This window comes from Branchiostoma floridae, chromosome 2, assembly GCF_000003815.2.
Source record: "Branchiostoma floridae strain S238N-H82 chromosome 2, Bfl_VNyyK, whole genome shotgun sequence".
NCBI lineage: Eukaryota > Metazoa > Chordata > Leptocardii > Amphioxiformes > Branchiostomatidae > Branchiostoma > Branchiostoma floridae.
Genome location: NC_049980.1, coordinates 16,969,622 through 16,989,686, shown reverse-complemented (window position 1 = coordinate 16,989,686; position 20,065 = coordinate 16,969,622). Strand labels below are relative to the sequence as shown.

At 42.0% G+C, this 20,065-nt stretch overlaps 3 protein-coding genes across 5 annotated transcripts; all 3 read right to left on the bottom strand.

The window, feature by feature from the left end:
• Positions 1-1,317: 1,317 nt before the first annotated feature.
• LOC118432508 (peptidyl-prolyl cis-trans isomerase B-like) lies at positions 1,318-5,522 on the bottom strand. Of its 2 annotated transcripts, XM_035844117.1 has the most exons (6): positions 5,320-5,522; positions 4,722-4,835; positions 3,982-4,075; positions 3,115-3,327; positions 2,583-2,767; positions 1,318-2,242 (listed from the first exon to the last, which is right to left on the bottom strand). In XM_035844117.1, exons 1-6 carry the CDS (start codon positions 5,446-5,448, stop codon positions 2,102-2,104), a joined length of 876 nt encoding a protein of 291 aa, XP_035700010.1. In that variant the 5' UTR covers positions 5,449-5,522; the 3' UTR covers positions 1,318-2,101. The 2 variants fall into 2 exon arrangements, with proteins under 2 accessions (XP_035700010.1, XP_035700019.1); XM_035844126.1 differs by lacking the exon at positions 3,115-3,327 and having other exon boundaries at positions 5,320-5,517.
• A 243-nt stretch (positions 5,523-5,765) lies between these two features.
• LOC118432493 (hydroxylysine kinase-like) lies at positions 5,766-9,943 on the bottom strand. 2 transcript variants are annotated; one of them, XM_035844089.1, is made up of 6 exons: positions 9,816-9,943; positions 8,936-9,061; positions 8,265-8,401; positions 7,898-8,072; positions 7,563-7,781; positions 5,766-6,958 (listed from the first exon to the last, which is right to left on the bottom strand). In XM_035844089.1, exons 2-6 carry the CDS (start codon positions 9,036-9,038, stop codon positions 6,735-6,737), a joined length of 858 nt encoding a protein of 285 aa, XP_035699982.1. In that variant the 5' UTR covers positions 9,039-9,061; positions 9,816-9,943; the 3' UTR covers positions 5,766-6,734. The 2 variants fall into 2 exon arrangements, with proteins under 2 accessions (XP_035699982.1, XP_035699974.1); XM_035844081.1 differs by having other exon boundaries at positions 9,490-9,935.
• A 1,743-nt stretch (positions 9,944-11,686) lies between these two features.
• On the bottom strand, positions 11,687-19,310 carry LOC118432507. The gene is made up of 8 exons (XM_035844103.1): positions 19,137-19,310; positions 18,181-18,316; positions 16,789-16,861; positions 14,313-14,439; positions 13,739-13,905; positions 13,141-13,274; positions 12,624-12,735; positions 11,687-12,501 (listed from the first exon to the last, which is right to left on the bottom strand). The coding sequence occupies exons 3-8, from the start codon at positions 16,799-16,801 to the stop codon at positions 11,915-11,917; spliced, it is 1,140 nt and encodes a 379-aa protein (XP_035699996.1). The 5' UTR covers positions 16,802-16,861; positions 18,181-18,316; positions 19,137-19,310; the 3' UTR covers positions 11,687-11,914.
• Positions 19,311-20,065: the final 755 nt, after the last annotated feature.

Below are 20,065 nucleotides of genomic sequence, written 5' to 3'. Positions count from 1 at the left end.
GTCGTGCTCCCAAGCGCTGATTGCTTAGCAACAGTGACAGACAAGTGACGTAGTGAGTGAAAACTTCAAGGGCGAGATGTCCTTCTATTTTAAAGACGTCAGTAGGTATTCGTGCATATGACGTTACATGTAACGTTAATGTCGGTACACTATAGCACATTTTGTCTGAAGTTCCTTGTTAAACCTACTTGTAAATCCTTTGAGGATTAACTTAGGGTGTCATGGCGACGGGGATGACCTAAACCCAACAAGTCAACACTTTCTTACGTTAACAGAAATTAGGGCCACCTGATGATGCTGCCCAATAATGGGGAATATGTAGAACTTTCAATCACGAATAACGTAATACACCATTTGACGCCAGTTAGTTACAACGAATCTAGTTGTACTAACCATGCATTGTTTTCCCTTTGGATTGTATGTCTTGGTTTTCCATAAATATTGCCCTCTTTCTGATTATGAAATGACCGGTACCTATTTTTCTAATGCCTTCAGTTTGCTAGTATGCCTAAAGTATGCCCCTTTCTTAAAAAAAAGATTGGTAATGTCAGAATGTCCATTTAAGCGTACTATAGAGTAAAGAGGCAAGTATTGTTATCCAAGACCAAAAGAAATTTAAAAAAAGTAAAATTTCAGGCTTCTTCCACAACGTGCGTAGGAACTGATCACATTTGGCTTAGCTTAAACATTACGCGTCGAAATTAACCGAAGAAGGCACATGTAGTGATGATCATGTATATCATGACAGATGCAAGTTATCGGCAGTTACTTCTTACATCGCTAGGAAGCGCCCTTGCAAGGCATATCACTGAGTATATCTCCCTGGCAAATACCTGTATCACCATATAAATGTGTGTTCTAAGTAATACTAATAATAGTGATAGCTTGTTGTACAAATGGCAACATTTGATAACCAAGAATACAAATTTAAGAACATTTGCCACCAAGACCAAGAATATAAATTTAAGAACATTTGCCACTACTTTAGGACCGTTTATTGACATAAATATTATATTGTATTACAAAGTGTATGAATTAGAATTTCATGATGCTTATATATGAATGAAAGCTCACACTTCCAGACATATGTGTAGTCCATACTGATGGCGTATAAACATGCTGTAGTTACAAAAGAATTTAGATGATAACAGTTTTATCATTTGGCCAGAAATTTTTGTAAAACAGACCTTAATTCAGAAACGAATCCTGTCTGTTGGTTGCTTTCACTCCCATGTTTGTCATGACACAGGAAGGGTATCACTACTGAGGATAGTATTAAATCAAAAGGTTTTGTGACAGACTGGACACATGTTACAGACTGAGCTGTGACTCACATCATATATTTATTGCAATATGCACTAGCATTTCTTACAAGTTTCTTCAATAATGAAGAATGACATTGAAATAAGACTTCAAAATGGAATGTACTTCTTTCTATTGCTACTTGTTTTTAAATTTGTACTCAGCTCGAAGCTCAGAGTGCTAACAGCTCTTCATAAATGAACATGGATGTGCTATAAGTTTCCATGGAATGATGACTGTTTTATTAATCAGAAATCTTTGTCCTAGTCAAAAAAGGCACATTTGTATGTCAACAATTGCTATAATCATTCTCAGGCATACAAAATATTAAGTTCAGAGGAGCTGCCCATAGGAGACTCAAGGAGGACAACAAAGAACCTGAATACTTATAAACAATTCACTCTGATTGATACAGGTTTAATCTCAATGTATTTTTTACAAAACAAAAAAGGCCTTTCTGCTTTGTATAATAATTTGCAGTACTCTCTCAGGAACATCCTACATAACATCAATATAGAGGTGGTCCAGTTGTTGTTAATGATGACATAACCAGATTATCAGAGCAATGACAAGTGTAAGTACATACACAATTCAGGTGAAAGTCAGTATGCAATATGTTATACAGCTGAGACCTCTAGATGTTTGGTAAGGGGGTGGTGCATTGTTATAAAGGACAGGTTTCAAAAACATCTTCCCAAGTTACTAGTATTTTTCACCTGACAGAAGTATTCTTACAATGGTGGGTTTATAACGACGATGATTTCTACATCCCCAATACATACTACTCTCGTACTTAAGACTAAACATCATTCCCTACACCCTCTTTTTCAACAGCAAACGGTTCTTTGACTTTCTCGTGTCCAGCATCAGCAATTTTCACCTCTTTGTTTGGCCTATCTCTGCCATCTTTCTTGGTATCCTCGATCTTCCTCACAACATTCTGGAAGAAAGAAAAGAGGATTTAGGACAAAATGATACCTTTGTCCATAATATGTTACATCAATCAATGTCTGTCACCCTATGTCACATCATTCTCTCTTAACCAACAACTTCCACATAATCAAACTGCTAGTAATATAATAGTAACATGTAGGTCTAATTATCATTCTAAAAAGTGAACACTAAGAACATGGAGAAAGAAATTGACAACATGTCTTTTCACTTCCCATAGTGAGCTAATAAATATAACAACTTCCTTCCATAGTTTCTTCAGAAACTAGAGAGTCCTGATTTTTCTCTTGTGCATCATTAGATAAGTATTGCATAGAAGCAGGCCTTACCATGCCTTTCACCACTTTCCCAAAGACAACATGCTTGCCGTTCAACCATTCTGTCTTTGTTGTGGTAATGAAGAACTGGGAGCCGTTTGTGTTCTTGCCAGCATTTGCCATGCTCAGCCAGCCTGGGCCGTAGTGCTGCAGTTTGAAGTTCTCATCCTCAAAACGGTCACCATAGATGCTCTTGCCTACACGGTACAAAAAGAATAACAGTTGTTCTGTGGAATTAGAAAAGATTTCCTAACAAGCAAATATGAGGTCAGGTTTAAAGAGGTGGAGAAAGAGGAGTGACAGCACTAGATGATGAGATGATAACAAAACTTGTGCAAAACATAACCTGTTTACTGGTGTACGTGTCCATCATGCCCATACATAAGCAGTCATTGCTACGATCTCATGCACACAAAAAACAGCAATCCCCAAAAATATGGTTAAGTCAGCTACCAGGCTTTCAGTCTCAAAACACTGCATGAAGGGCACAAGGCACTTTGAAGAGAAGTTGGAAGGACATTCCAAGAGAAGGTTGTGGCCTCACCTTCACTCGGCCACAAGGCCTCTACTACTGAATACATCACGTGAAACAGAACAAACAGAGGATTAACGTTCATGATTTTTCGGCCTGTGCCAGCTATTCCAAATGCCATAGGATTCCTTTGTCTTCCTTCTTTGCGAATCTTTTCTTCGTTGGCTTTAAGTTGTTCTATTTGTTTCCAGGTGGGAGGCCCTTCGAATCCCTCTGGGATAGCACCTTGTGTAGAATGGGTGGCAGAGAGAGACAGAAAAGAAGATAAAAGCTGTATCAGCAAGTGGTTGATGGTAGCTCAAAAGCTAGTTTTAACAGATGTACATGTAACTTAGTTCTGAAAAAAGCATCTAGTATGATGATTTGTTAAGGATCTTGTGGACAAAGGATGTTCAGAAAATGAAATTGAAAGCTGAAAATTTACTTGTGTGGCATGACACATTCTGAGATTCAGAACAAAGCAAACTCAGGAATAAGATTGCCAAAGATGTGTATTTGAGTTACATATAGAAAACCAACTATGATAAGCCCAAGCAATCTTACTTGTACAATACTTTCATTTTGTTAGCCTTGCCAGATGCATATGTGTTCAGTGGATTAACATATTGTACACATGATTTGATTGTGTGCATGAATGGTGTGTGTGTGTGTGTGTGTGTGTGTGTGTGTGCGAGTGTGCATGCATGCATGCATGTGTACGTGTATGTTTGAGGGAACACATTCATTATCGTGTATGCTGCATTGCACATGTGTACAGTGGATATAGGTGCATGTGTTTGTGGATGTTACTTGTGGATGTGGCCAAATAGATTTGCTCTAGTCGGCCATGTCCAGCGAGTGTTTCAGTACTTTTCAGGATCATAACTGCTGAATACCAACCTCCGGTGCCATCCCCACGAGTGAAGTCACCACCCTGGATCATGAAGTCTTTGATGACACGGTGGAAAATACTGCCCTTGTAGCCATTTGGTTTCTGAAGCAGATATAAATCACCATCAATAGGCATGCTCACTCCCTTGGAAATCAATTATCAAAACTGTAGGGACTACCCTGAAAGATTAATAAATAAATAAATAAACATGTGCAGATACAGGGTGACAGGTCAAAGGTGAAGGCCCAAGCCAGAAACAGAAGGGGTCTGGACATTGTATGAAAATTGCAAGTGAGCTAACACAGCTGCAACATTATTTCTCAGACGTAAAAAGATACTGCATTTTAAAATTGCAGTTTTGCTACCCCTGCAAGGTATGAGTAGAGTCAGGAAGAAATGGCTGGTACCATTTTAGGCTACTGTTCAGATTCACATCACAGTCATTTCCAATTGATGGGGTTTGTCCAAAGCAAGGTACCAGGATAGTTAAAAAAGACCTTATGCTGCTGAATGAGATTAACACTGGGTGACACTGCTACTAGCAGTGTCTTGGGAAGGCCGTTCCACCATGGCATCACTCAAATGCTGAAGAGATTTTTCAATGATAACCATGACCAAGGAGGTTATATCAGATATAACCTCCTTGCCATGACTCACTGCAACACGTCAGAATGCATGTGCGGCAACAGGAATTCTAATATGTCAAAGGTGCGTTCTGATCTCTGTGAAAATGGCTCATTGTACTTACTTCTTCCTTGGCCAAGTCAATGAAGTTCTTGACTGTTTTGGGCACAGTCTTGCCAAACAATCCGATCTCGATCCGCCCGATAGCCTCATCTCCGATGGTGATATCAAACCAAACCTAGAATTTGTTACGGGAGAGAAAACATTTAATTTATCTTTATCATCATCACTAGACTAAATGTCTCTTCACAATCACAGTACCTTGAGTTCTGCTTTGCATCAGTTTTATACAATGATACTTGGTTTAACATCTACAAAAAAACACACAAGAATCTGGGGTGGGGGTGTCGTGGGTGACACCCAAATCTGCAAACTCTCTCAGTCCTTTGTCCTACTTTTCAACCCTCAAGTCCTAGAGTCCTGGCCACTCCAAACCCGCTAAATACGTCTATACTTCTGCTTCTACACTGTACTGTACAGGACAAGGCAAGGGGACAAATATGTTACTGTAGATCTCTTCTGGACCACTTTCTGCCACGCTTTGTGTAGACTTAAAAAATCTCTCCATGTGCAACTTCAAAATTATGTCTCATGCATATGGCTTGGTCAAGCGCATCCCCGGCCGCCCTCCCCACACATAACACCAAGCAAGCTGTACAAACCTTGTCCGTCACTTTGGGACCCTTAGCCGCTTCAGTTTCATGGTTTGGCAGCAGTAAGAAGACGACACAGGCCACGATGGCACTGACTCCTAGAAGCACCCTCATGTTTCTCCGCACAAAATGAAGCATGCACTATCACTGCAAAAACCGGTCCGGGGAAAATGGAGGTCTACGTGGCTACCGGAAGTCAGCTGTGGTGCTGACACGTTAGCGCCCTCTGATTGGCTGACTGGGAAACCGTAGGCGGTATGTGTCTGGCAGCTCCAAGCAGATGTTCAAAGGCAAAATCGTCGTATTCCATTGAAGATGCGATACCGCAGAGCTGTCGGTCTTTTCGCATATAAAGAAAGGAAGGGATATTATAACTTGCTACAGATAAAATAATGCAACTGATAAAACGCTAATTATATGTATTGAGGCAACGAAACTTCGTCACAACCAACAGATCTCATCACAACCAACAGATCTTTTATTCCTGTATTCAAGAAGTGCACAAAGTGACACCAAGGAGATTTCATCAACACATTGGTGACGCTATAGATGTGGTAGCCTACACTAGTATCAACAACTCGAGGCTACCACACTAGTGTTTCCACAGGCTACCGAACTCAATGGTTATACAAATAGTAGGTACTAAACAACAATATTGACACCCAAGACACAATGTTACCATATTTTCAATGCAAAAACAGATGGCTGTCCGACAAAATAAACTCTGTAGAAGTGACACATGCAACTAGTATAACTTACTATATTGAAAAACACATAATTGAGCTAGACTCCGTTGCAGTCTTCGGAACGGGGCTCGGAGACGGGAGGAAACTCGCTATCACGGCAAACTCCCTTTCACAGCAAACTCCCTTCCTCGGCAAACTCCCTTTCCCGGTAATCTCCAACCAGATCCACGGTGCGTAATGTATAGTATCAAACTCCGGTGCCCGATTGACTCCCTTAGCCGGCTACACTCCTTGGCCAGCTTTGATACTATCTTATGGCACCGTAGGATCTGCTTGGAGATTATTTCCCGGCACAAGAGAACCCAGCCAACGTTGAAAATCGCAGACTAACAGTTCTGGAACCAATTTATCATCTAGTGGAGAACAGGATCCATACGCACACACGGGATGCTTGATGGAGATGCATTTTCAACATTCCTACTCATACCACCAAGGAGGTTAACATAGGCTTTAAACCACGGAGCTTTCATCTTGAGCACATACGTATCAGTGAATACTATCAGTACCCTGTTGATGTTATGTTAGAATGGTAGCCATGTGTGTTATAACATTCTTGTTATTTTCCTTTTTCTCTTCATCATGTAGCATGTTGAATATGTATTGTGTGAATTTACATGTAACAGTTTTTGTGTCGCACATACTACGGTCATAGTCCTTCCAGTTAGTTAGAGAAGCCCTTTACCTTCCCAGCATTTGCTTGTCAATTTCGGCTTTCGGAGATTCTACCAAATACTTCAGCGTCTCGTAGAGGCGTTCACAGTCTTGCCTGATGTGCGCCTCTCTGTCTGGTTCCACACTGACGGCACGTTCATTCAGCACGTACAGCTGACATGCCCGTTCCACCACACAGTGGTACAGCACGTCCCACTCAGCCGTAGTAAGCGGACGGACAGACTCGTACCCTGTAGGGAAAGCCAGAAATTGACGTAAATTTCTTGACAAAGCATAATCCAGCCATGTTCCTTTCATTCATAACATGCTCCACTCTCATGCCATCCTCGGGTTCCTGACTTTTGGCCATGCGCCAATGTTTACTAATTTGGACGCAGGCTGCTGAGCTCAACTTTCGCATCCTGCCAGTCTCCGGTTATGACCCCACCCGGGAGCAAACTTGGACCCAGGCCATATGGGTAATCTCCAAGCAGATTCCTCCGGTGGCATAAAACAGCAACATAAGCTGGGGAAGGAGTTTAGCCGACAGAGGAGTAAAATTGGCCACCGCGGTGATATGGGAACAAACTAATGAACACACACCAAGACAAACAACAAACAGTACCTCCGTTTCCCAAGGGTAATCAAGATAGCGTCAAGAACGACAATGCCAGTTTTTGCTCGAATTGGTGAAAACTACTACATATACATATACACTGTATCCATTTTTCACCTGGACAAAGGTTACACGTATTGGATAGGCAAACGTTCCGATAGCATCATATCGTTTCCCCGTAGGTAGAGAAAGAAAAGTAGACCATTATTAATCGTCATTAACATAAATAATACTTGTACCTCTGAGAAAATGCCCCGAATATACTGTAGGATCCTCATGATCGGGTGCAGTCAACATGTAGAACAGGAGAGATATCGCCACATCGAACACTAAAGGATTCCAGATAGCGTCGCCAAAATCCAGCACACCACAAATCTGGTACCTTTCCTCGGGGCCCGGGTTTGTCGTCTTCTCTTTCACAAGGATGTTACCGCTTCCGAAGTCTGCATGTGTCGGTCCTGATCAAAACAGAAACAAGGCATCTGGGTTTTATAAAAATTTCCAATACCCGTAGTGTATTATCATTCGTCGTCAAATTGAATAGATTGGAAAAAGTCTGAGTTGCAGACGCCACCTTGCTGGAGGTCTTCCATTCGGGACAGCACTTTGTCAGCAAAAAGGTCGAGAACTTTGTGAGCCATCTTCTGATCTTCTATGCTGCCCAGGACGTGTAGATACTCTCCGACTACAGAGGTGTTTCTTAAGTTCCATTTGAAATTTGGTCGATGCAAACCTGGATGGTCGAAGTTCTGAAAATAAGAAATAAGTTTTTTCCAAGAAATTCGTTAATCTGAAATGCCTTTGTACATGTATTTGTAATCAAGAGTGAATGTTAGCGTTCGTTTGTAGTAGTCAAAGTACCCAATGTTAGTATTGTAGTCCTTATTGCGAAATATTAAGGAAAATGATGTCTGAACTATTATAGGAACCAATCATCTAACCTTTAAAGCTTGATGGAGCCTTGCCATGTACACGCCAGCACCGTACAGAGACGCTGGGTCTAAAGTGACGTCACTGCCCAGAATGCCGGAAAGGTACGTCAGGAGACGCACGTTGTGATCAGTGGAGACAGTTGTACCTTTTTCAGGGACAGGGAGTGCATACATGAGTGTGAAGGTAGTTTGTGCATTTGTACGCGTTAATGTAATTAAAAGGAAGGCATTCACTAGTGACAGTACGGTAGAGAAGATCTAGAAAAAAAATTGACATGCCAAAATTGTAATGTTGCGAATATTTTCTGTTTCAAAATGAAATCTGTAGTCTCCTTATGTATCAAAAAGGCAATTTTCAAAATGCATTTCTGACAAATTTGACAAATGAATTTACAAGTTTAATTTAGTACCAAAGGAATTTGTATGTCCCATACGGATAGGCTATATGATAATAACGTTAATGAACCGCCTATTCCTCTCTGTACGGTGTATCTATGGTGCCATCATGAAGGCCTGGTCATTTGCTATAACGTTGACCACCTCATCTATTACCAGTGAATGTCATGTTGACTTTGTAGCTCTTGTGGTAGCATTGCACATTTTCACCCTAGGCAGCAGATTAAGGATTAAGGTTATTTTGATACTCACTTCTTAAGTCTAAGGTTAAGGTACTCACTCACCGTTTTCTTTCCTTTCGAAGTTTACCAGACTCATGATGTTTCCCCACCGGTTCTGCTCCGGTCTCGGCACGTGAAAGTCTCGGGTGGACAGGAAGGTCATCATCGATGTTTGAGCAGTGATTTGTTCTAGGAGTGTAATCGACAGTAACAGTAGTACTAGTGAACCCGGGACCGGTACACTCTTGTGATGGTGTTGACTTAGAAATAGAAGGGAAACAAAATTCAGACGGAAGAGGCTTTCAAAACGATCTGCTTTCTATAGATGCTCAATGGATACAAAAATGACAACGTTGTTGTTCATTATATTATACAATGTGTCACAAAAGGATCATGCAAAGTGTCTGCTAATAGTAACCTTAGTTGTCACTGCCTCTCGGTTCCTTTCGTACTCATTACCACTCACTCACTCACTCACTCACTCACTCACTCACTCACTCACTCACTCACTCACTCACTCACTCACTCACTCACTCTCTCACTCACTCACTCACTCACTCACTCACTCACTCACTCACTCACTCACTCACTCACTCACTCCTCTACAACCTTGTTACCTTCGTCACGTGAGTCTTTTGCATTCATAACCTTTAGTATGTACTCATGATGCTCCAGATCAGCACCAGAAACCTTCACATGAAAGTTGTAGTCGCCATAACTGCCCAGTTTCTTCACGGATTCTACGTTAAAGCCGTACAGATTTTCCACCAATTTGACAGCCTGGTTGTTGCTCAAGCATAATGTTTCGCGGGCGGCTTCTTGTGAATTCTTTGACAGCTGTTGAATGTTGTGTTCCTGTACGTCCCACACTGGTGGCCTCAGCTTTCCTGGAGCGATCTCTGAAGTCATTCTATCTTACGCTGGACGCAGTGAACTTACTTACGATTTTAAGAAATGGACGGAGGTGAAATCTTCAGGCCTACACAGTCAACAAGATTGAGCTAAAGATTCACCTAACTCGTTTGACCAGGTAAAGCTAGTTTGAACTTTGAACTTTATTAATCACTTTTTCACCGGTGGCACATGTGGTCTTGCCGTGTGCAGAATATACAAACTAAACTGATTACATTCAGATATTCAATGGACTATCAAGTGCGAAGCTAATCAAATTAAATGGGATAAAACAGAGGTCTATAGTTAAAAAACATTATATAAGGTAGGTATCTACTACCTAAAAAAGAACCAGATGAAGGTAGCAATGTGTTAATGCATTCACATTACTCGTTCGACCAGGTAAAACTAGTTGTCTGTTTTAGTCAGACAGGGTTTGACCTCTTACCATCCCTATAATGGTTCAGTGATCTTTTCAGTGACACCCGTCTTCTTTACAAATCAAGAAGCTCGACTGACGTGTTAGCGAGCTCTAAATGGGCATTTTCGGCGGTAGAACGACCGATCTTTAGCAGCTCAGCGAGGCCTCGGCGACGATTTTTGAACCTTTTATGAGATTTTGGATTGGTCTTTCGCAAAATTCCTGTTGATATTATATTGTTCACCCCACTTGATAAAGTTGATCCAAATATTAGCTTTTTACCGCGTTAGTCGACTTGCACTTCGCCCATGTCCAAGAGATGCTACCACCATGGATGATAATATAATTATTTTGAAGGGGCAGACTTTCAGCGAGGAATACAGCCGATGATCGGGCGATGTTGAAATTCGGCGAGCTCTGACCGATCTACAAATTCGGCCGGCGTTCGCACGAATCGTAAAGCGTGCAATCATCATGAAAGAACGCGGGGTGTTCAAGTCAAAATGAAGGTTTATTCACAAAGTTTTTATGACATAAGCGATAGACTTGTTTGCAAAGTCTCCAATTGTAACAATCTTTGATGCCCAATGCAGCTCAGTGTCAATGATCATGAGCTTTTACATTTATTCACCCTTGTCCCCTGAATGTATTGGCGACAACACAAGAGTTACAACCCCATAAACGGTATATCATGAATCAAAATGTACACACTGCTATATTTTAGATCACGTTTATAGCTGTCATGACAACAATACTTCCCCTTATATTCATGTATTTGTAGATACATGTAGTGTGCAATTAATTACAAGCGTTACAACTCACAAAAAGCAGCGGTGCACATATTCCAATCGCATTGATGTGCAAATGAGCATTGCTTATTACAGTCTTATGTAACGATGCTACCAAATCGTTCTACTTATGCTACTAATGTTTTAAACTAGCTAGCAATGTTTTAAAACTGAATGTAATACCTACGCAATATACAAAATTTCTTATGTACACTTATCTGATTTGGTGTGCATAAAAATGTGCATCACCATGCTATATCCCAAAAGTGGTGAAAGATGGAAACTTCTTATGATTACAATAGAAATGAGATTTATGTATTTTTGGTTTTTCATATATAAATGTAAAGTAACTAAGCATTCCATTAATCATTCCAGACAAAAAGTTAAGGACTGTCCCATCACAACTTATATTCAATGTGATCAAAATGAAAATCTCAGTTAGTTACCAAGGGCAAAGACGCTTGACGTCATCTTCGGTTAATCTCCAAGCAGATCTTGCTGTGGCAAATGGGAAGGAGTTTAGCCGGCAGAGGAGTTATTGGCCACAGCGAACTCCTTCCCATTTGCCACAGCAAGATCTGCTTGGAGATTAATCTTCGGTCTTTTTACTTTATTTACTTTAATTCATAAGTTCTCACTAAGAAAGTTATTGAAGTAAAGTCAAGTCGAAACGGCCAAACGTTTCGAATAACAAATGTTACCCCTTGTCTGTGACTTTCTTGCCAGTTATTGACGATGGTAGCGGGTGCTATCTGAAACGTCTGGTTGTTTTCAAAACGTATCCAGTTGATTGAGTAACTTTTGTAGTGAGTATCTCATTAGTAACCTTCATTGGTGTCAGTCATATGCATATAAGGCTAATCTCGGATTCTGCTTTCGTAGCCACACTTAGTTCTTCCCCAGTTTGACCTTGTTGTTGTGTTCGCCATCGTAATCAGTTGCTTAGCTGGTGACTTCCATGTTCTCCTTGTCGGACCCGGCCGTGCTAGCTGGTCTCTCCGGCTCCAGCGGGGTCTGCTCCCCGCCGAACGTCACGGCCCTGGCGGTTCTCTTGGTGGGTGAAGCGGCGTCGTTGATGATGGGAGGCAGCCATGGCGTCTTGGGCGTGCGGGGGGAGGGCGCCGGGGTGGTTTCCCGGGGGGTCAGGTCGTGCACGTACATGGCGTCCCAGGACAGCGCGGACCGTACGGACGCTCGGGAGGCCACGCCCCGCAGGAAACTCATGGGACTGTCGTAGATGGTGACGCAGTCCCTGGGGTTGCGAGAGCTGTGCTTAAAGCGCCGTGTCGGCTGTGTCCCCCTGATGGCGATGAACTTGTCGAAGATGCTGTTGTGTGTGGATGACGCTGCGCTGTCCGGTCGTTTCTGCTCGTCCTCGTCCTGCTGGCTGACGGCTCCGGCGGACTGCGCGGCACGGGACGGTCCCCGGGGTGTGTAGATGTTGTCCATCGGTACATCGGTCAACACCTTCTCCGTCCACACGTTCATCCCGAACACGCCCAGAAAGTGCTCGAACTCAAGCAGTTGATCTGGTGACCGAAAAAATACAACATAGTTTAGTGATTCATACTTCATAGAAAGGAAACACAACATGCCAAAGGAATTTAAGTTTTTGAACGTGTTAGCTTTACTGAAAACATGCTGTACATACCGGCCAAGTCCAGACAGCCGACAGTCCTCAGGGCGGCGTCAAGCTTCTTAATCAGTTGCCGAGGGCTTTTGCGTCTCTTCACCCGCTGCCACAGCAACAGGGAATGGACGATCTTTTCGGTGGGGAAAGGGGCGAGAATAAGAAGGAGGAATCAAGAGTAACATGTATACCAGATAACCGCAATGAGTGGACAAACGTTCCTAATGGATTCATAAATTTCACACTTAAGAATTAAAGTTAGTTCTATTGTCTTTTTGAGGCCGTAGTGACAGTGGGTTGTGATCCAATGTATGAATTCAATATGCCTTCTATCTCCCTAGTCGGGTACCCGATTTTACAATGAGGAAAGTCGTGTGAAGCGCCTTTCCCAAAAAGACAATGTCTGGCCAGGAACGCCAGGAATCGAACCCAGATCTCTCGAGCTCGTGTCCGCTACATGTAGCCAAGCCACAGTGCCGGCCGGCGCCAATGGATTTCTAATTCTATAACTTGTATAAGATACGTATGACGTGTTTACCTTGTCCTCTGGCAGAGCATTTTCCCGCTTGGCGCGCTCAATGAGATCCTTGGACAGCCCCAGATGTTTCATGAGAGCCGTCCAGTAGTACATCTCAATATTGGCTGCCAGGAACTCGTACACCTCCAACAAGTCTGAAATACAGCAAAACATAAAGTAAATAAGATATAAAGAAGAGGCGATAACAATGTTGTGTACTAATACAAGTGTATCGATATGTACTTGTACGTATTTGAATGTCCACGGATGCGAATCCTAGTCTCTATTACAAACCAACAACGATGGCTATAGGGAGTTCAATTCACCAGACAAACATGTTCATAGTTTGGCCAAGTATTCCCCTTGATGGCAAATCCTAGGATCCATACCCAGGTAGAAAGACCCAGTGAAGACCATGCGGATCGAGAGAAAAGAACTTGCATCTGACCAGAGTAAAGACCAGTAAACTTACAGATGTACCTCATGTGGTAGAGACTGTCGCTCTTGTGTAGGACTGTTTATAATTAGCTAATGCTGTCGGGCTGATGTGAATTGGGATTTTGCCATCATTCCCACCCTTTCGAACTGTTGTATACAACGAAAATGACAGGTGGCGCACCTGTGTGGAGATTTCTTCTCATCATCTCTGCCAGGTATCCCTGGTTGGACCCGACCTTGAGACTCCTGCAAAGCACGGGGAAGGCGTACTCCCACCGGCCCCGGATCAGCTTCAGCAGCACCCGGTTAGCCTCGATACGGGACCGGTGCTTCCGGTTCGAGTTAAATCTGTAGGGAAAGTGCAACGTTGATCTCAGCAAAACTATCAAACACTCATCACTTAAACTTGGGAAATTATCTTAGGGTGTGATAGACATCAGCTGTCTCATTGTTGTAATTATAGCAATTCTTTATCTGTCATTTTTAACATTCGCTTTATAACTACATTGGTATATATTCATTGCATCAGTTGTACTTATTGAATTCGTGCCTAGGCCTTTTCATATCTCCAGTTACCAGTGGGTAAATGTACTCGCACTTGATATTTTGTAAGGTCTCAGTACATTATTTCATTTGGGGAAAATCTCTTCCAGAGGTCAATGACCTACGAGCGTGAGTTTAAAAAGGGAGCAAAGTGGTTTACGCTTCCGTTGCCATGGTTACGCGTGCTCATGGAAGCCGTACAAGGTACCCACCTAACTCTCGCCTCCTCCCATGTCGTGATGACTTCCCCGCCCACGAGCAGGCGGAAGAACTTGTGGTACTCGTCAAACATGTTCATGCGCTGGCACAGCACCTCGTAGTACTTCAGCCACACAGAATCTGGGGAAAACACACGAACGCTTACTTACTAACTGGTTGATCAATCAAAACACTGCTTGTTCAGTGGCGAATAAGATTTAAAACAGTATGGATACAAGACAGGGGAATATGATACTTGTATAACCTTGTAAGTGTGTAGTTCTACAGTAGGGAATCATTTTGCTCTTATTCCAATGAAACATGACAAGTATATTCAAGATCTTTCATGTCTATACTTCATTGCCAATTCGCGAAAATAATTGATGATAAATGTTGATAACTTTTATAATATAGAATACTGTAGGCCACGTTAAGGATTACATATAGACCACTGGAATTACCCTTCGAGAAAGAACACCCATGTGAAAATTGAGCGATAATAAGTGTTACATTTTTCATGTTTGTGACCAAACAAAATGCCTTCTAGTCGCTGTGGGGTGCCACAGAGAACAAAATGCACGACTTGGAAACTTTTCATCTTAAATCGTGTGGAACGGAACTTCTATGAGTCTTTTGAAACGATGTAACCTACACGGCCTCTTGACCGATATCTAACCCGCGGTTCTAAAGTGGCGAAGGGCAGATGTCAGGACACGCCGTGCACGTGAAACCCTTCTGACAGGTAAACTTATAGCAGCCACAGCTCCCAAACAACGCCTGGGGTGAAAACATGCCTCCACAGCCTTTTAAACCTACGGTCTCTCTCATTGTTCACCTTAATCAATAAATGTTTCAAGTCCGATTTCTGGTTGGCAGTCGAAAAGAAGAGAGTGAACTTACGACCTGTATATTCAAGCAGGAGAAACTTGTTACCGAAAGGTTATGAGGACAATATCTTCTACAAGGTTCTGCTCAAAGGGAATGTGTAGGAATATTGCTGAGCAACAGATGTAAGGCTTGTTCGCTGTAACAGATTTGGGCGTCTGTATGGTAATTCACAAGTCCTCAGGGGACCCGAGAAATTTCCTTACAGGTTATGCTATATGCAATGCTTGTAGTACATAGCACTGTGACCAGAATAGCGCACAGTTAGAATGCGTCACCTTTTTCTTTGTTTCCAAGTACACGATCCTTGGGCAATAGTATACTACAGAAATCAAAGCATGTTATAATTGCCATTTTTTCAAGGAAATGGAATTAGAAATCAAAACGAAGATTTATCATCGAGTAAAAAGTACAAACTGTGGCCAATGTCTTTTGCAAAAAGCCTACTATATCAACTTTTTATCATTTCTCTCTCTTTGTCTAGACATATAGCTAATACGTCTACAAATATTGAAATTATAAACCGTACGGTTTGTATATCTCAGGAAGATCTATGTGTGCCAATTGAAATACTTGAATCGCCAGCTTATCATTAACAATTGTACAAACCGCTGCTTAGGTTATCAGGACCGAAATTCCGACGTCCGCACAACGACATAGGCTCCTCAGTATTTTATGACAACGGGAGCATGATATCAAGTGCTGCTAGTGTAACCACTTCTGAACTCCAAAACAGTCTTCTGGGCACGTTCATTGCTAGCAACACATAAAACAAAGGTTCGTGTAAAGGTTGGTTGGGTATTTATATCGGTGTATCGCAGGGTTTTGTTTGTTTGGGCTGATATAATCTGTAGTAGGATACTTGGGAAAATACTCTAAGTCGGCTGAGTCGCCAAGTATCTATGGATACTATCAAAGTTGGTACACTTTGTCACACCTTTATCCCGGGAACCCCATATCAGTTGGTTCTGTATATATATACATAAAACTTAGAAGAATGTGTATTGAAGTAGTGAATTGAAGCGCCTTATACATTTCCATGATATAAAACATTGCGAGAGTGCCGTTGTTCACCATGTAGTCAATCGTTAGCGCCGTTTTGCGCGTGCCTCTTACCCGTTATTTTAATTGCTCCCATGGAGAAGAAAACACCGTGTAGTACACAGAATAAATAGACTTTACAAGCCCCAAACTGCCCAGAATATAACAACTACAGCACAACTCACTGCCAGTCGAATCAGACTTGAATATATGTATTTAGGACAGGGAAGTATTTACATAACCTTCGCGGTGATGTACATTGTGTACGTTTGGGCTGTTTGTCACCACCAGGCCATTGTCACTTGACAAGGTTTGGCATGATCTGACAGACGTTTTGGGCGGGAAGTAAGCTATTATGGCCGCTTTACTACTTGTGACAACATCCTAAGATCACGTTCACAACATCTTCAGGGAAATGTTCGACTCCACTAGTCACATAAAACCGTGTTTGAACAATCTTCATAAATTTTTCTATCTATGCTAGACAATTCTGGCTTCAAACATTCAGTCATAGACGTATCTATGGTAACTTAGATCTAACAAATAAGACTCAGAAATACTTACCCATGTTTATCATTTTCAGCTACACTCTTGCTATATTCTATAACAACGTCAATGCCGTGCCTGCTTGGCGTGCCTGTAATACAAAACATTCCGTTTAATAAGCCTCACGTACAGCGTTTTATAGACCAAACGCCAACAGGACATTGCATAACCTTTCATTACAAACATGAATACAAGGCAAACAAGAAAATCTCTTCAATTGAGCAGTCTGACATGAAACAACATCGGATCAATGTTATCTTAGTTTACATGAAAATGTGAAAAGAACCCGCCAAGAAAATATACAACTGTGCCAAACAAGGGAGGTTGTTTGTGTTCGCCCTTTGAATAGACGTCGTGCAAACACAGTTTATAACCAAGCGATCCTAATCGATTTTAGTAAGCGTACCAGGTGGCCAATACTACCTGCAAATATGTCATATTTCATATCCAAAACATGTTCATTATATCCATGCAGATACAGCTGTTTTGTTCTGATTGCCGCTGAGTAGCCTGCGTGCGGTTGACATGAAAACACCAATGCCTTGCTTGAATGGGTTATCGTGATACATACACAAAAGTTAGGATGTTTTAATGAACAAGCACATTATGTAAAGAGTGAGCGACCAGAGTAATGACAGGTTAATCCAGACGGTAAATCTGTGATGTAGTTTACTGTAGTCAGACGTACGCGTTAGTTGTGTTTACAATATCAAGCACAACTAACGTGCCTTGGTTGGATACTCTTTCGTTGTTAACTGCATGTTGTAACCAATGAAATACAATTTTATAATTTCCTACTGCAGGAAACTTTTATATTAAGACAAATCCGTCAACATTACTTGACTTTAGCTTAAAGTAAATCGTGATGAAATGAAAAAAAATAAGTAGATCAATTGCGCATGATTCTGAACGATCGAGTTGTATTTTAGATAAGCGACTATCAACATCATAAAGAGGGCCTTATTAAAATATAACGTTAGTTCTAGTACGTACGTACGTACGTACGTTGTTCTCGTTTACTGTGACCATTAAAACGGTGCTAACTGTTCAACCCCGTGGCTCCAACATGAACCGTCAAAATCTCTATTTGAGCTTAAGTCTATTTTGACAAGAGAAATCGTAATTTCACCACGCTTCCAAACGATTGCCGAATGTTTTGTTTTAAAGCAAGAAAGATAAACGCATTTTGCTGTACGCACTCTGTAACTCAAAATATTTTCAAACATTTTTAAGTGCATAGGAAAGTTATATTGATCGAAATTGATTTATGTTTCAGTACGTACCGATGAGAAAAACGATAAAAGTGTGACCCTTGTCCATTTCTATAACAACGGTACAAACTACTTTTGAAAGCATGGATACCAACAATCAATGAACAGAACCTTCCAAAACAGCAACCTTTTGACTTACCTTAGATATGAACGAACAGAACTGTTAGTATGACTGGGCCGAAGCCTCCTCGTCACCCAGCAACCAGACGTCAACACACGATACAGGAAGTTTGGAGAGGTCTTGTTCCCGATCGGAGAAAACCACACTACTCAGCCTGAAAATAAAATTAAGAAAAAAATTGGCACAAGAAGGGAACTGGAGCCGCCGTGGTAGGGGGCTCAGAGACGGCGGGAAGTTTGTGCGCAATCTTCCCCGAGATGGTCGCTCGGAAACACGGAGTGCACTCTACTCCGAAAAGATGATTGTGTGTCGTATATAAACAGATGAACAAAAAAGTAAACTCCTTCTAACACGCTTGATAAACGCCCAATAGAAAGCGATCCCTCCCTCCAAGCGTAACGCGATCAGGGCCTTTCACTACGACACTAAAGTAGCCGTATGAAAAGAGCTATGAAAGTTACGTCCTGGCGAGTTTATGGTACACGATGTTTTGTTCCACTTATATGTACACATGTTTTGGGGGTTCCTTCCAGCAGAAATGCATTCAACGCATTCTACATTTATCACATATGCCTCACCAGCACAGATGTTCCGTTTACACATGTTTCAAAACTTGGTATTTTGTGAGAAAAAATGGAGTATGTTTTGATAGTGACAAATAGACAGGGAGTTGATCAAACTATATTCAAGACGCTAATAAATGATGTAAACACACAAAAAGCACACGCTACAGTGCTGGCATATTCCTTTGCAAAGAGAATCTGCTACAGAGCTTTAAACACCTGTCTGAAAACACACGCGTTGCACGACGTGCTGAAAGTTTTTACAAGCGCTAACATAAGCCGTTCACGCTCCGCCGACTCCCGTAAACTACCCTAGCGACGTGGCCAGCACACGTGCCGACTGAAAGCAAAACTTTCGCAGCGACGCCTAAGGAGTTAAAACTTGTTCGTCTGACCAGGTATAGATCCTACCTTGTGGAAAATCTGCCTCGAACCACGACAGAGTAGATCAGTACGGTGCCCACACATGCGACTTGACGACCGACGACTGAATAAAGTTCGCGTCCAACAAACTCTACGGCGGCGGGAAACCCAAGCCGCTGACCACAATGCCGCCGCGACGCGTCTAAAATTGACATGTAAGCAATCCGCAAGTTTGGTAAACAGAAACCCGCTAGTGGGCTGGTGTTGCCACCTCGGGGGTCGTATGAAGGCGCCTGCAGGTAAACATGCTCCTTAAAGCAGCATGCATTTAGGAAGATCTTCCAGCAAGACAAGAAGACAATGTTTTTAAGGGAACGGCGTGGCATCGTGGGTCGCATAAAGGAGAAGATATGCGTACGTTTAAACAGATCGTGCTTATCAGCGGGTGTATGAAACTCTAACAGGTGGTTGTTCTGTCGCCCCCACTGAACGTTGCCTGGGTATCAAATACATTGTTTCTGCCCCAAGCGGTCCGACCCAGGGTCAAGTCAAGACCAGGGAGAACAATTCGTCTTAAAACAAGTCGCCATGGATCAATCAAGAGGAGAGTCTCCTTTGGTCAGGATCCTGTATATGTCTCAGATGGCACCCTGCCAATCGTAACCACTTGTGTCAAAGACTCCAAAGAGCTACGTTTTTTTAGTGGACAAAGAACGCTTCAAAGGACACCCACAGTGGTGGACACTGTATCTGTTCTAGATCTTATGGTACGGTCATTGGCTTCACGTTAAAATTATGTGATGTCCTTCACATTTTCTGTGCTATTTTCTGTGCAGATTTTAACCAAGACATTTCAAACACAATATAAGAGTGATTTCGAAGGTCACTTCCCTTGTTTCAGTATTCGCTACAACATGAAAATATAAGGTGTTGCACTCTACCCCTGACCTTGATGTAAGACTTGTATTTCACGTTTA

Bases quoted from the DNA above. Each gene is read 5' to 3' on its own strand.
- LOC118432507 (XM_035844103.1), bottom strand. The intron at 13,275-13,738 runs GTGCGCCACCTG...GCTGTATTTCAG, and splicing joins GAGAAGAAATCTCCACACAG to ACTTGTTGGAGGTGTACGAG. The intron at 12,736-13,140 runs GTAAACACGTCA...CCCACCGAAAAG, and splicing joins ATGCTCTGCCAGAGGACAAG to ATCGTCCATTCCCTGTTGCT.
- LOC118432508 (XM_035844117.1), bottom strand. From the start codon at position 5,448: ATGCTTCATTTTGTGCGGAGAAACATGAGGGTGCTTCTAGGAGTCAGT. The intron at 4,836-5,319 runs GTTTGTACAGCT...AACAAATTCTAG, and splicing joins GTCCCAAAGTGACGGACAAG to GTTTGGTTTGATATCACCAT. The intron at 4,076-4,721 runs GTAAGTACAATG...TATCTGCTTCAG, and splicing joins TTGACTTGGCCAAGGAAGAA to AAACCAAATGGCTACAAGGG.
- LOC118432493 (XM_035844081.1), bottom strand. From the start codon at position 9,781: ATGACTTCAGAGATCGCTCCAGGAAAGCTGAGGCCACCAGTGTGGGAC. The intron at 9,062-9,489 runs GTAACAAGGTTG...TTACACTCCTAG, and splicing joins AAAAGACTCACGTGACGAAG to AACAAATCACTGCTCAAACA. The intron at 7,782-7,897 runs GTGGCGTCTGCA...TGTTTTGATCAG, and splicing joins AATGGAAGACCTCCAGCAAG to GACCGACACATGCAGACTTC.